A 13512-nucleotide genomic window follows, 5' to 3' on the forward strand; every position below is an offset into this window, starting at 1 on the left:
ACAACTGCAGGGTTCCTGAGCACGGATATGACAGCCACAACGTGGGAGTCCAACCTCACATCAACAAATGGAAGTAATCAGGCCTTCCATGAATCTGATACACAGTTCAAGATCCTGGAATTACTGAGAGTCGTCGTGGCTCTGTTGGGGCTGGCAGGGAACTCGGTTGTGCTCTGGCTGCTGGGCTTCCGCATCCGCAGGAACGCCTTCTCTATCTACATCCTCAACCTGGCAGGGGCTGACTTCCTCTTCCTCTGCTTCCAATTTATACATAGTCTAGCTTTAGTTTTCAACTTTGATTTTGTCGTTAGAGTAATTAGCAGATTTCTTTGGCCTGTGTTAATCTTTGCCTACATCTCAGGCCTGAGCTTTCTCAGTGCCATCAGCACAGAGCGCTGCATATCTGTCCTGTGGCCCATCTGGCACCGCTGCCACCGCCCCAGACACATGTCCGCTGCCATGTGTGCCCTGCTCTGGGCCCTGTCCCTGCTGCTGAGCATGCTGGAAGGGAACTCCTGTGGCTTCCTTAGTTGGAATGTGGAACATGTTTGGTGCCCAGTGTGGGATTTCATCACTGTGTCCTGGCTGATTTTGTTATTTGTGCTTCTCTCTGGGTTCAGCCTGGCCATAATGACCAGACTGTTGTGTGGCTCCCACCGGGTGCCACCCACCAGGCTCTATGTGACCATCGTGCTCACGGTGCTGGTCTTCCTCCTCTGTGGCCTACCCTTCGGAATCGACTGGTTCCTCTTATTCTGGTTTGATGCCTTGCCTCATCTTGACCAGTTTGTAGTACTCCTGTCCTGTGTCAACAGCTGTGCCAACCCCATCATTTACTTCTTCGTTGGCTCCTTCAGACAGCGATGGTGGAAGCGGAGACACACCCTGAGACTGGTTCTCCAGAGGGCTTTGCAGGACACTCCTGAGTTGGATGAACCTGGAGAAAGCCTTCCTGGGGAAACCCTGGCCATGTCGGGAAGCAGTCTGGGGCAGGGATGAGAGCATCTGTCCTGATCAGTCTGGAGTAACTTTGAGACTCACTGCTGCCCTGCCAGGCTTGGAAAGTATCTAGTCTTCTCTCAGCCTCAGCCTCAGAATGTGTCAGTGATGCCCCAATCTCTTCAAATATGTTGTTTTTAATGTGGCTGTTCTAGTTTTTCTCAGAGAAAGCATTAGTCTGAACATTATACCTCTCCATCGTCCTTGACATTACCAATAAATTTCTCATGTAATCTTCTGAATTTATTTATTGAATGATTTTTCTTTACAATTTTCATTGCAACAGAAAGAATTCCTCTCTGAATCAGACAAATCCAGGTCTGAAGTCCTGGTTCTGCAGCTCTCCTCTCCAAGCCTCGGTTAATTCATTGTATATTACGGTGAAATCATCTGCTCATAGAATCATAGTGGGGAATAAATTAGAAAACAGATGAAAAAGACTCAGCCAGGTGTCAAATATGACTAAATATTTCATAAACATCAGTGGTTAATACATTTGAAGCCTCTAATATATTATTGACTTCTGAGGTAATATTTAATAAGTTAAAAAAAAAGAATCCCTGTGCAAAACCATAAATAGTCATTCAGAAATTGTTCTAACTGATTGGATAGAAAATGAAGATTCCCTATGTTTCTCTCTGACTATAGGTCCTTACATTCGTGCTTAGTGCTGTGGTTGTGGGCATTCTACAGGGTAAAAGCTTGAATAAATGAGTTGGCCTACCTCTAATCTCATTGGGTTGTCTGGGTTTAGGGAAAATGATATCTTTTGATAAGCACAGTCCAAGAAATTGGGCCTGTGAAAGGCCCTCTGGAAGCATTTGTCCACAGCATCTTCTCTGCCTGGATCACTGCCTGGCACAGTATAGCACACAGTATTAGTAGAGTTGGGTAAACACAGAAATGAGTGAATAAGTTTCTCTCACTGTTTCCAATGTTTCATAGTTAACTTTTTGAGGAAATGCCATGTAACTCCATTTGGCTGTGGCATGAGCACATGAAAGGAAGTTATAGGAACTAAAGCTGAAAACACTGGTTGTCCTCACATCATGTGTAAGAAATCTACCTAACAAATGTCCTGGGCTAGAGAGAGAGGTGACAAGTAGTGCAAGTGGTGTGCTAAATTCTTTATCTGCTAAAAAGGAACACAGTTTACACAGGTGTTGATATTGATAAGTCAAAACTAGAGAGGAGGTTTCATTACACAAAGCTATAATATAACTTGTAAAAGAGTTAAAATGGGAACTGTAAACATCGGTTGCTATTGGTGATTGAGATTAGGAGATACTTTACATTTTTATTTTCTATACTCTTCTGTTCTCTGCAATAAACACAGGTGCATTCATTACTCCTGGGAGTAAATGGAAATAGATCAGATGATCCAGGCCATGCAAAACCCTGAATACCAAGCAAACTGTTATTTAGCTATCCAAGCTAACATTGCCTATTGCGTGGGCTTCCTGCACACACCCATAGTGGGCAGTGACAGCTCAAGTTCAAACATTCATCACTGGATGGAGACCACATGGGGTAAGATGGAGCGAGGAACAGATAAGTCATTGCACTCAGGGCAAATGAGAAGCATCTCATGAGGCCCTTCTCTCACATCTACAGAATCTCATTTGCCAGTGCCCCTTGGGCAGGAAGTCACAGGGACTGCCAGCATCTTGATAAGCCTCTCTTGGTCATCAGGTTCCACTCCTGCTCCTGCAGACACCTCCTATCCAGGGGTAGGAGAGCATTCTCTGCTGTTCAGCACTCCCTGAAAAGCTCCTCTTCTTCTACTCACCACGTTCAACTAGAAGATGGTGCTCAGGTAAGAGTCGTCTCAGAACTATCTTCTCTCAAAGACACCTTTGTTTTCTCCCTCTTAGTCCACATGGTCACAACTGCATCTTAGGGTGGAGCATGCAAGGAGCCATGGGCACCCATGAAAGAGAGTCCAGAGACATGAAGCTCCCTCGGGGAAGCTTTGGGTGCTGGTAACTTAGGCTGTGAGGGACCCAGGTTCTTTCAGCTTCACAGACATTGTTTTCAAACCTGAATTGTTGTTGATATCCTCAGCTGGTACACATTAGCTTACTGTTCCATGGATTTTTTTGTTGTTATATTTATATCTATTTTGTTCCAGCATAAAACACACAGAACAAACTAATGAGTAATTGAAGAGAGTTTAATAAAGGGACTGTGTACAAAAGGGTGAGCAGGAGTAAGGGAAATTGATGAAGATGGAGAGGGCCCTAAAGATAAGTCATAAAAGGGAGCTACTGCTGAAGGGTAAAGGGAAAGATAAGTTACCAGAACACAGCGAGGCTATGGCTGTAGCGGTGGTTGTCATTTTGACCACAAGAAAAGCAACCAGACAGGGGCTATGTCCTTAGGTAGAGTAACACAACCATGGCCAACTCACAGCCTGAAATCAGAGAGCCAGGGAGTTGAAACCTGCCCTCCTACTGCCCTCCAACCAAATGCCAGTGTCTCCTTCCTGAGAGCAATCAGGAGACTGAGGGAAAGGGGTCTAGTGGTGAGGAAAAGGGACCTGTCTCCCAGGATGCAGAGGAGCGTAGAGAAGCTGGAAATGCGATTTGATGTCAAATGAAGAAACCCATCTCTTCTTATCGTTTCCCAATAGTTGGTTTTCCTGGTCTCTCTATCTCTCTCTCTCTCTGAGATCAATAAGATCAACTTCTCATTGTATCTCCTCAGTTTGTTTGTTTGACTCTGTGCACCTATTGGGTTTCACTTTTTAGAATAATCTCTTGCTATCATCATAAATGCCTTGATAGTAAAATGTAGTTTGTTTGGGGTGTGTTTTTTAAAGTGGGAGCACACTATTAACAATAAGTATTTTCTAGTTATTATTTTCGCTGCTCTAGGAAGAAATCCATTATAAGAGTGAATTAAACTGTGTCCTACTAGACACACCACTGTTCAGGAGGAAAGTACTTCCTGTCCTCATAGAGATGACACACTCAGCCATTTCCAACACAAGAGGACAGGTCATACTCATGCCCCTCAAAGCAAGAGAGTGTATTCCATTTATCTTATCATAAAGAACCCAAAATCACGATCTTCTTTCTGGAGGATGGACATTCTCAGTCACTGAGAAAACCCAGAGGTCATGGCTGGAACTTTCAACTTGAGCTCTTGAAAGGAAATCTCAGTTGCAGGGCAGAAGCAATGGTGAGCTCCGAGTCCTGCTGTCATCCCACATTACCTGTGGAGACTATGCTCCTCCTGCCTCCGGAAGACATGACATGGTCTCCGACTATGAGTGGAGGTATTTGGACTACAGGCTATTCCCATGTCAGAACAAGGTCCATGTTGGGTAGAGAGAGCCTGACTCTAGAGTCAGAGAGAACTGGGTTTGAATCCAGGTTCCAGGACTCCAAGGTGGTGATGCCTTTGGTATCATAATCTCTGTAACACAGACAGTAATTCTGTGTTACAAAAAGCTATAATATAACTTGTAAAAGAGTTAAAATGGGAACTGTAAACATCGGTTGCTATTGGTGATTGAGATTAGGAGAAACTTTACATTTTTATTTGGTATACTCTTGTGTTCTCTGAAATAAACTAATATTTATTTCAGAGGTGCCCATGAGACTCACTGATCATGCACCAGGTGCTCAAGTCTTGTTTCTGTTCCAGTGGCACCAGTGGAGGGTTCTCGAACATGAATCCATCTGTCACAGCCTGGAGCAGCGAATTCACATCAATAAGTGGAAGAGAACAAACTTTCAAAATGGAGTTCCTAATCTTGCAATTATTGACAGCAATCGTGGCCCTGGTGGGGCTGAGCCGACTTCCTCTTACTCTGCTGTTATATTATAGATGCCCTATAGACACTCATCAGAAACTTCTCTTTCATCTCCATATCCATCCCGCACTTTTTCATAACTGTGTCCGTGTTTGCCTACATAGAGGCCTGAGTTTTCTCAGCGCCATCTGCATGGAGCACTGCCTGTCTGTCCTCTGGCCCATCTGGTACTGCTGCTGCCCCAGACACCGGTCAGCGGGCATGTGTGCCCTGCTGTGGGCCCTGTCCCTGCTGCTGAGCATTCTGGAAGGGAACTACTGTGCCTTCCTGGTAAAGAACATGCATCGTGTTTGGTGCCCAGTGTTAAATTTCATCACTGCAGCATGGCTGATTTTGTTATTTGTGCTTCTCTCTGGGTCCAGCCTGGCCCTGATGACCAGACTGCTGTGTGGCTCTAACCAGGTGCAGCCAACCAGGCTCTATGTGACCATCGTGCTCACAGTGCTGGTCTTCCTCCTCTGCGACCTGCCCTTAGGCATCCACTGGTTCCTCTTACCCTGGCTTGAAATATATTTAGAAGCCTTCCTTCATCTTTACAAATTTGTAGTACCCCTGTCCTGTGTCAACAGCTGTGCCAACCCCATCATTTACGTCTTCGTTGGTTCCTTCAGGCAGCGATGGTGGAAGCGGCGACACACCCTGAGGCTCATTCTTCAGAAGGCTCTGCAGGACACTCCTGTGGTGGATGAACCTGGAGAAAGCCTTCCTGAGGAAACCCTGGCCATGTCGGGAAGCGGTCTGGGGCTGTGATGAGAGCCTCTGTCCTGATCAGTCGGAAGTAACTTCCAGACTCAATATTGCCCTGCCAGGCTTGGAAAGTGTCTAGTTTTCTCTCAGACTCAGCCCCAAAATACTTCAGTGATTCCCCAAGCTATTCAAATAGGTTCTTTTTTAACCAGGCTGTTCTAGTTTTTCTCAGAGAAAGCATTAATCTGAAAGTTATACCTCTCCATCGTCCTTGGCATTACCAATAAATTTCTCATGTGATCTGAATTTCTTTTTTTTAATGCTTTTTCTTTTCAATCTTCATTGCAACAGAAAGAATCCCTGTCCAAATCAGACAAATCCAGGTTCAAAGTCCTGGTTCTACAGCTCTCCTTTCCAAGCCTCAGTTAATTAATCTGTAAAATGCAGTTGAAATCATCTCCCCATAGGATCATAGTTGGGAATAAATAAGAAAACGGATGAAAGGGACTCAACCAGGTGCCAAATATGACTAAATATTTCATAAACATTAGCTGTTAATATCGTGAAGCCTCTTATACAGTATATTATTGGCTTGGAGGCAATATATAATAAGTAAAAAAAAGAATCCCTGTCAAAATTCATAAACTGTTGTTCAGAATTTTTTTCGACCTGCCTGGGTAGAAAAAGAAGATTCCTTATTTTTCTTTCAGACTGCATGCCCTATAGATTCATGTTTAGTGCTGTGATTGGGGGCATTCTATAGATAAAAAGCTTAAATAAATGAGTTGGCCTACCTCTAATCTCATTGGGTTCTCTGGGTTTAGGGAAAATATCCTTAGAGAGAGTCTCTACTGCATACACACAGACCAGGAAATTGGGCTTGTGAAAGTCCTCCAGTGGCATTTGTCTACAGCATGGTGACAAGTTGGCTTTGGGTTGTAGTAAAGAAAACCATGGCCTTTACCTTTGAGAAATGATGAGTGGTTATAGTTCTTACCCTGACCAGGGTAGAGTGTAGCACTATATCCCACCGATTCCAATGTGGCCATTGTAACCTCAAGGTCAATTTTAAAATAAAAATTATCTAGGAAAACAATTATTAGTAGCATGTAGATAGTAGTTTTGGAATACTCTGTAAGCCTCAATATTTTATACAGATTATTCTGGCTGTGAATTATAGTCAGTTTCACGGCCAGTCCATGAGTTAGAAACATCTGATCCTGCCCTACTCATGTCATTGTATTGGTAGAAACTTAGGTTCATTACAGAATTATGGACTATTCTCTGACACTGGTTACTCATTCCTCAGAGAACTCAGGCAGACGTGGAGGGTCCACTATGACAAGGTGACAACAGTCAGAGCTGTCTGTTCACACACAGTGAGGCTGCCCCATATATTTACACTCAGAGAGAGGAATTCACAAATGAATGCTGACTGCTCTGGAGACACTACAGGTAGCTGTAAAAATGATACTAACTACAGTTTTCCACTTTTCGAACCAAATATATCCATCAGAACTAGGTTTCCCGAAGTTTGATCCAATGCCTTTCCAGTTCATCACTTTCTGATTCTGTGTCCTACATGGACCCCCTTCGTTTCCAGATGCTGTACTAGGCTTGGCTGTAGTAAGGGGTTCCTCAGCTGGATGACAGGGTGGTGGAAGAAGGTAGGAAGATAGTGCAGGTAGTCTGTGCACCAGGCTGAGTGCTTTGATGTGATGCCACCAACTTACACTGAGGGTGCTTAAGAGATTCAGCCCTGTGAGTCTTATGATCCTTTCAAATGTACAACGTTAAGGAACCCTGTAGGAAAATTTCACCTCATTTTTTGAACCAAAGACAGTTGGGTTTCACCTGGAAAACTGGTTATTTTTATGTCAGTGGCATTCCTCTTCTTCTTGGCTGCAAGAAAACTTAGAGCTTCTGGATGCTCAAGCCCAGCCATTGCAGCCACAATGAACACATGTGGCCCCAACCTTCCTCTATAGATCACTTATAACATTGTCCCAGAGTGTCTGGTTTGTATGTCTCCCTCTTCCACCACACTGTGAGGTCTTGAGGAACAGATAGCATGCCTTTGAAACCCTAGCGATAGTCTTGGCCTGCAATTTAGAAGATGCTAAGTAACAATTTTTCTCAAGCAGCTCCTGCCTGATAATCATGATGTTTTCTTGAAAAGACTGGCTGAAGAAAAAAAAAAGGAAAAAGAAGAGACTGACTCTGTCACGGGTCTCACTGAAGCTCCTGCAGGCATCTCCCACTCAAGGTAACAGAACGTGTTCTCTAGAATCGGTCAATAGGAGGAAGGCGCTTACCTTTCATCGCAGGTCTCATCGCTACCTCCAGGGATAAGAATGGAAGGGAGGAAAGAGTCTGCTCAAGAGCTGCCTCCTTTCCAAAGCCAGTGATGGCTTTTCCTGTGACTTCATATTGGGTGGGTCATGCAGGACGTAGAAATTTCCTTCAGCAAGAGAGGAAGGATATGAAAGTCCCTCATGGCACTTTTTGGGAGCTGTCATCCACAACTGTCTATTTATGCATTGCTTCAACAAACATCATTACAACATATGTGACCAAGCACTGTACTTCTATATAGAACAAAAACTTTTTCAAAAGTATTTTCTCAGTAGACTGTGTAACCACCCCTTTCCAGTCCATCTAGAAAAGGTACTGATTTACATCCAATAAATGCTGAGCCCTCAAGGTTACTCACTGATTCCCTAGTGCACATGGACCTCAGAGCCCTGAGTTATCTGCTTCACACGAAGTATTTCCAATACTGCTTATGCTATTGGGCTTATTCATGTACTTACCTCATTTATCAAAATACAATGTAAATCAATGAAAAATGATTATGAAAGGATAATTATAGTTCCAATTAAAAGTAATATGTGTGTTTAATTAAAGGAAGTATCAGAAACATAGTTATTGAAATGGGCAAAAATCTGACAACTATTCTAGATAGAAAACAGTTAACAGTATTGAGAAATATCCTCATGCAGCATGAAATACATATGATTTTATGACCTCCACTTACTACATGTAAACTGCAAATCATAGGCAAGGCTTGATGGATGCGCTTTCTGCAAGCAAGACAGAGTACAATTCTATATGCTGACCCACACTCCAAGGAAATTCCTTCCCTCTCTTTCATTTTTGGTGAATGAATTCAAGGTAACAGTTTAATATGTATATTACAAATATATCCTTCTTTTCAATTTCCCTTTAACAGATCTTTACAGTGAACCTATCCACATGTAGTCTCGAATATATCAAGCATGCATTTTATAGCAAAGTCACTATGCTCCATCCCCTGTGCCAGGCTTTAGAGATTCAAAGACAGCATCCCCTCAAGCTATAGAAAGAAGCAGTCTATGCAGCACAGACTGTCATATAATATGGTACATGCCATCATAGGGTTATGTTTCGGGGTCAGAGGAGAAGTTATCTAAAAATTCTAAGTTCTCTTGCCTCCATCCTGAAGAGCCCAATACCAGCCCAGGAGAGGCATGACAGTATAGATCCAGGTGACTCCTCCTGACGAACAACAACCTCAGCAAAAGCTTTACCAGTTATGCAATAGCTAGAGTCACTACGCCAAATCAGCCAACAGCCCCCAGTCTATGCTCTGACATCCACCAATACACAATTCATGAAGACATTTTTCAAGGAGGGTGCCTCCAGGTGCTTAGGTCACAGGCCTTGCTCCACTACCTATTCCTGAACCTGTTGGTCCAGCAGAGGAAGCCCTGTTTTCACCCAGCCCACTTTAGCAACCAGAGACACTGGAATATGCAGAAATGCAGAACCTGTGTGTGCTAGATTTGGAGCACTGGACCTGGAGTTTAGGAACCTAGATTTTCATGATGACTCCATCAGAAACTTGGGTCACAAGCCCAGTCTAGGCAATCCAAGCAAATAGTGCGATTATGAGGTTGCCTCAGTCTGAATCGCATGCCATTTGTGCTCAAGTATCAGTTTTCAAATACGAAGATGTGGACTGGAGGTAACTTCTGTTGCAAGTCAGGCTGGAAGTAAATGACATAGAGACTAAGACAAAACAAAACAAAACAAAACCATGCCAGTTTGTATCAGTAGATGGAGTGTTGGCCCACAGGCTGAAGGGTCCCGGGTTTGATCCTGGTCAAGGGTATGTACCTTGACTGCAGTTTATGGACCGGGTTAAGGTGCCTGCGGACATCAATGTTCCTCTCTCTCTCTCTCTCTCTCTCTCTCTCTCTCTCTCTTTTTCTCTGCCTCCTTTCCACTCTATCTAAAATTCAATGGGAAAATATCCTCAGGTGAGGATTAAAAATAAATAAATAAACATAAAAACCATTAAACTTTCCAAAAACAAACAAACAAAAAGCCCAAGCCTGTTTGGCTCAGTGGTACTCTACTTTTTCAGTGCTGCTGGCCTTCACCAGGCAAAGCCTCCTCCCAGGCTCTGACCAGGCCAAATGTCCTTGTCCCCAGGGATGCCAGACTCAGCCACAGAGGCGCAGGTTTTCCAGCTCACAGCCTTAACCCCTTGCCTCAGGTCGCTGCAGGGCCGGGGAGAATCATTCATTCCACTGGGTATGGAAGGCGGGCCTCCACTGCTCTAGATGTGGACAGGACCTCCTTCCCAGGCCACACTGTCCAGTCTCCATCTGGCTTTCCTTCAAACATTCCTCAATACACCCCTCAGGACCACTGGTCAGAGTGCCTGTCTGACAGCTCCACAGGCCCTGAGCTGCCCTGCATGGCTCCCACCCACAGACTCTCATGAAGGGAACTCCAGAAGAATGTGCTTTGAGGAATGGAAGACATGAAATGTGAAATGAGAAGGTGAGCAAATTCATTGATGTTATGAGAATACATTTGAACAAACACTATTGAAAACAATAACTGTTTAATTCCTTTGGGAAAAACAGAGTCAAAATTCAGTCCTGGAGCCCAGTAGGTTGGGAGGATGGAAAAAGAGTTGAGTTTCCCACTGTCTTGGTGCTTGGTATTCATGAGGAGGGCAGACTTCTGGGGTGAGCTATATGGTTTGTCCACTGCACCAAACAAAGGCAGAGGAGGGGAGGGGGCCGGCATACAATCCACTGGTTAACGTTTGTGTCCAGGTGCAGGGTTCTCACTACAGGGAAGGAAAGGGCACATTTTTCTTCATACACAGGCAAGGTCAGGGCTGCTCAGCTCAGAAAGAATACCTTCTCCTAATCTGCATAAGTGTGTTAGAAGTGGACATTTTTACATGGTAAAACTACTCATTTCTTTAGATTTTACACAAATGTGTTAAATAGCTAAGGCAATTGACTGGAAAATAGACAGAGAGTGTAAAACTTCCAGATAAGTTGAGGAGAAAATAAACATGCTCTGTAAAGCCCCTGACGTACTGGGCAGTACAGAACTTCCTATGCTGCTCCCACTCTTTTATGAAATCTTCCAAAAATAGGAAGATCAGAGACCTGTGTCTAGTGAGATGGAGGTCTAATGCCTGCTGACTAAGCTGGCAGGCTGTAGCACCATGTCCTACCTGTGTGGGTCTGTGTAAAGAGGCACATGGGAGCAGCTTCTCTTTTCAGAGATTTGCTTGGAACAGCAAATCACATAAGAATACCAGTTTCCTCACGGGCCCGAAACACACGGTATTGGGCTAACGGATATATGGTCATCTGAGGGTGAAAATATCTCAGTGGAGATTCTTTTTCTCTGTGTGTGTACTTTTGGAATATGATTTTGCCAGCTTTTTATTGAGATATATTTGTCATATAACATTATATTAGTTTCCAGTGTACAACAAAATGATTCATTATTTGTCTGTATTGTGAAATAATCATCACAATATGCCTAGTTAGCATCCATTACCACACATAGATACCTTTTTTTCTCTTGTGAGGAGAACCTTTAAGATTTACTCTCTTGGTCCCTTCCCATTATACAAAACAGTATTATAAAATATAGTTACCATGTTTTACATTACCTGCCTAGGCCTTATGTATTTTGTAACTATGAGTCAGTTTTGGGGGGCCTTGTTTTCCCCTTTCTATTAAATTAATTGGGTAAACACAGAAATGAGTGAATAATATTGGTTAAGAAATTATCTAAGTTTCAGCCCTGGCCGGTCTGGCTCAGTGAATAGAGCATTGGCCTGCGGACTGAAGGGCTCCAGGTTTGATTCCACTTAAGGGCATTTTCCTGGGTTGAAGGCCTGATCCCCAGCAGGGAGTGTGCAGGAGGCCACCAATCAATGATTCTCTCTCATCATTGATGTTTCTATTTCTCCTTCTCTCTTTTCTCTGAAATCAATAAAAATATTTTTTAAATAAATTATCTAAGTTTCAGGTGTCCAGTTCTATAATACATCATCTGTATATTGTACTGTGTGTTCACTACCCCAGTCAAGTCTCCTTCCATCACCATTTATGCCCCCTATACCATCTTCTACCTACACCCAACCCCCTCTCAGTGGAGCTGCAATTACCCTTTGCCATCATCTGTAAGTTTTAGCATTCTTTTTTCATGCTAAGAAGCAAGATTATCTAGGAACTGAGTAGGTCAAATTCTTATTGGTTGTTAGGGTTCTTTCTAGGTAATGGGCAGAAGATATAGAAATATTTTTTTATACATAATGAATATGTAAAAATTTGTTATATATTTTCGTTTTGTGTCCAAATATTCATTGTAAGTATGTTTTCAGTTTCTTTTTTTAGTTGATGATGGCCTTATTCATGAAAAAAATTGCTTTTTAATAGTTTTCTAATCAATATATTCATCTATGACCTTAAAGTTTTGTTTGTGGTTTGGAAAACAATCTCCTACCAAGATTATAAAAGAAATCGCCCCTTTCCTTTCTAATTCTACATTATTTCTTAATACCTATGTAAATGTACAAACCTCTTAAATGTAAAAAGGTGCAAAAGACAGAATTTTTATGTGGATTTACATTTGATCCCTGAGACTTGCTATCTATCTCTCTACCTGTTTGTATATAAACACAACATTGCTGTTTACACTGATGGTACAGAATAGCCCAGGGGTGGGCAAACTTTTTGACTCGAGGGCCACAATGGGTTCTTAAACTGGACCGGAGGGCCAGAACAAAAGCATGGATGGGGTGTTTGTGTGAACTAATATAAATTCAAAGTAAACATCATTACATAAAAGGGTACGGTCTTTTTTTTTTTAGTTTTATTCATTTCAAACGGGCCGGATCCGGCCCGCGGGCTGTAGTTTGCCCATGGCTGGAATAGCCTCTAATATCTGTTAAGGCTGATCAGTCTTCATTGATTCCTGTTTTCTCTACAAGTGGTGAGGTTGAATTTAGATATATATATATATATATATATATATATATATATATATATATATATACTAGAGGCCCAGTGAACAAAAATTTGTGCACTTAGGGGGGTTCCCTCAGCCCATGGGGTTGAGCCAGCCTGGGTGAGGGGCTGAGGGCTGTTTTCAGGCTGCCCACAGCCCCTTCAGGATGTGGGAGTCCCGCTGGGGTGTCTGGCCAGCCTGGATGAGGGGCTGATGGCCGTTTTCAGGCTGGCCATGCCCCGCTGTGAATCAAGCTCCCAACCTCTTTTTTGGGGCTGGAAGCAGGTATCTGGGATTTATTTATCTTCTATAATTAAAAATGTAGCCTTGAACGGCGCCGAGGGCTGGCCATGGCAGGCGGGAAGCTTGGCTTCCTCCATCGCCGGGAGAAACCCATGTCTCCTGCTGGTCCAGCTCCGTGGTAGCCACCATCTTAGTTGAGTTAATTTGCATACTCGCTCCTGATTGGCTGGTGGGCATGGCTTGTGGGTGTAGTGGAGTGGCGGAGTGATGGTTAATTTGCATGTTTCTCTTTTATTAGTGTAGATAGATAGATAGATAGATAGATAGATAGATAGATAGATAGATAATTGTCCTGTTACATCTGTATTTATACCATTTGATTTTAATCCTATCCATTCTATTTCAAAGGTTAGGGCATTTGTTATCTCCATTCCAAGGTCACTACTCAA

The 13512-nt window shown here is 43.1% G+C and overlaps 1 protein-coding gene and 1 pseudogene across 1 annotated transcript; both read left to right on the plus strand.

Moving 5' to 3' along the window:
- LOC139018009 (mas-related G-protein coupled receptor member X1-like) lies at positions 1–999 on the plus strand. The gene has a single exon (XM_070426646.1). The coding sequence runs from the start codon at positions 28–30 to the stop codon at positions 997–999; it is 972 nt and encodes a 323-aa protein (XP_070282747.1). The 5' UTR covers positions 1–27.
- Positions 1000–4675: 3676 nt separating this feature from the next.
- Positions 4676–5569, plus strand: LOC139018347 (mas-related G-protein coupled receptor member X2-like; annotated as a pseudogene).
- The last annotated feature ends 7943 nt before the right edge of the window (positions 5570–13512 follow it).

This window comes from Myotis yumanensis, unplaced genomic scaffold, assembly GCF_028538775.1.
Source record: "Myotis yumanensis isolate MYYU_CA2020_CCGP unplaced genomic scaffold, mMyoYum1.0.hap1 SCAF_10, whole genome shotgun sequence".
NCBI classification, from domain to species: domain Eukaryota; kingdom Metazoa; phylum Chordata; class Mammalia; order Chiroptera; family Vespertilionidae; genus Myotis; species Myotis yumanensis.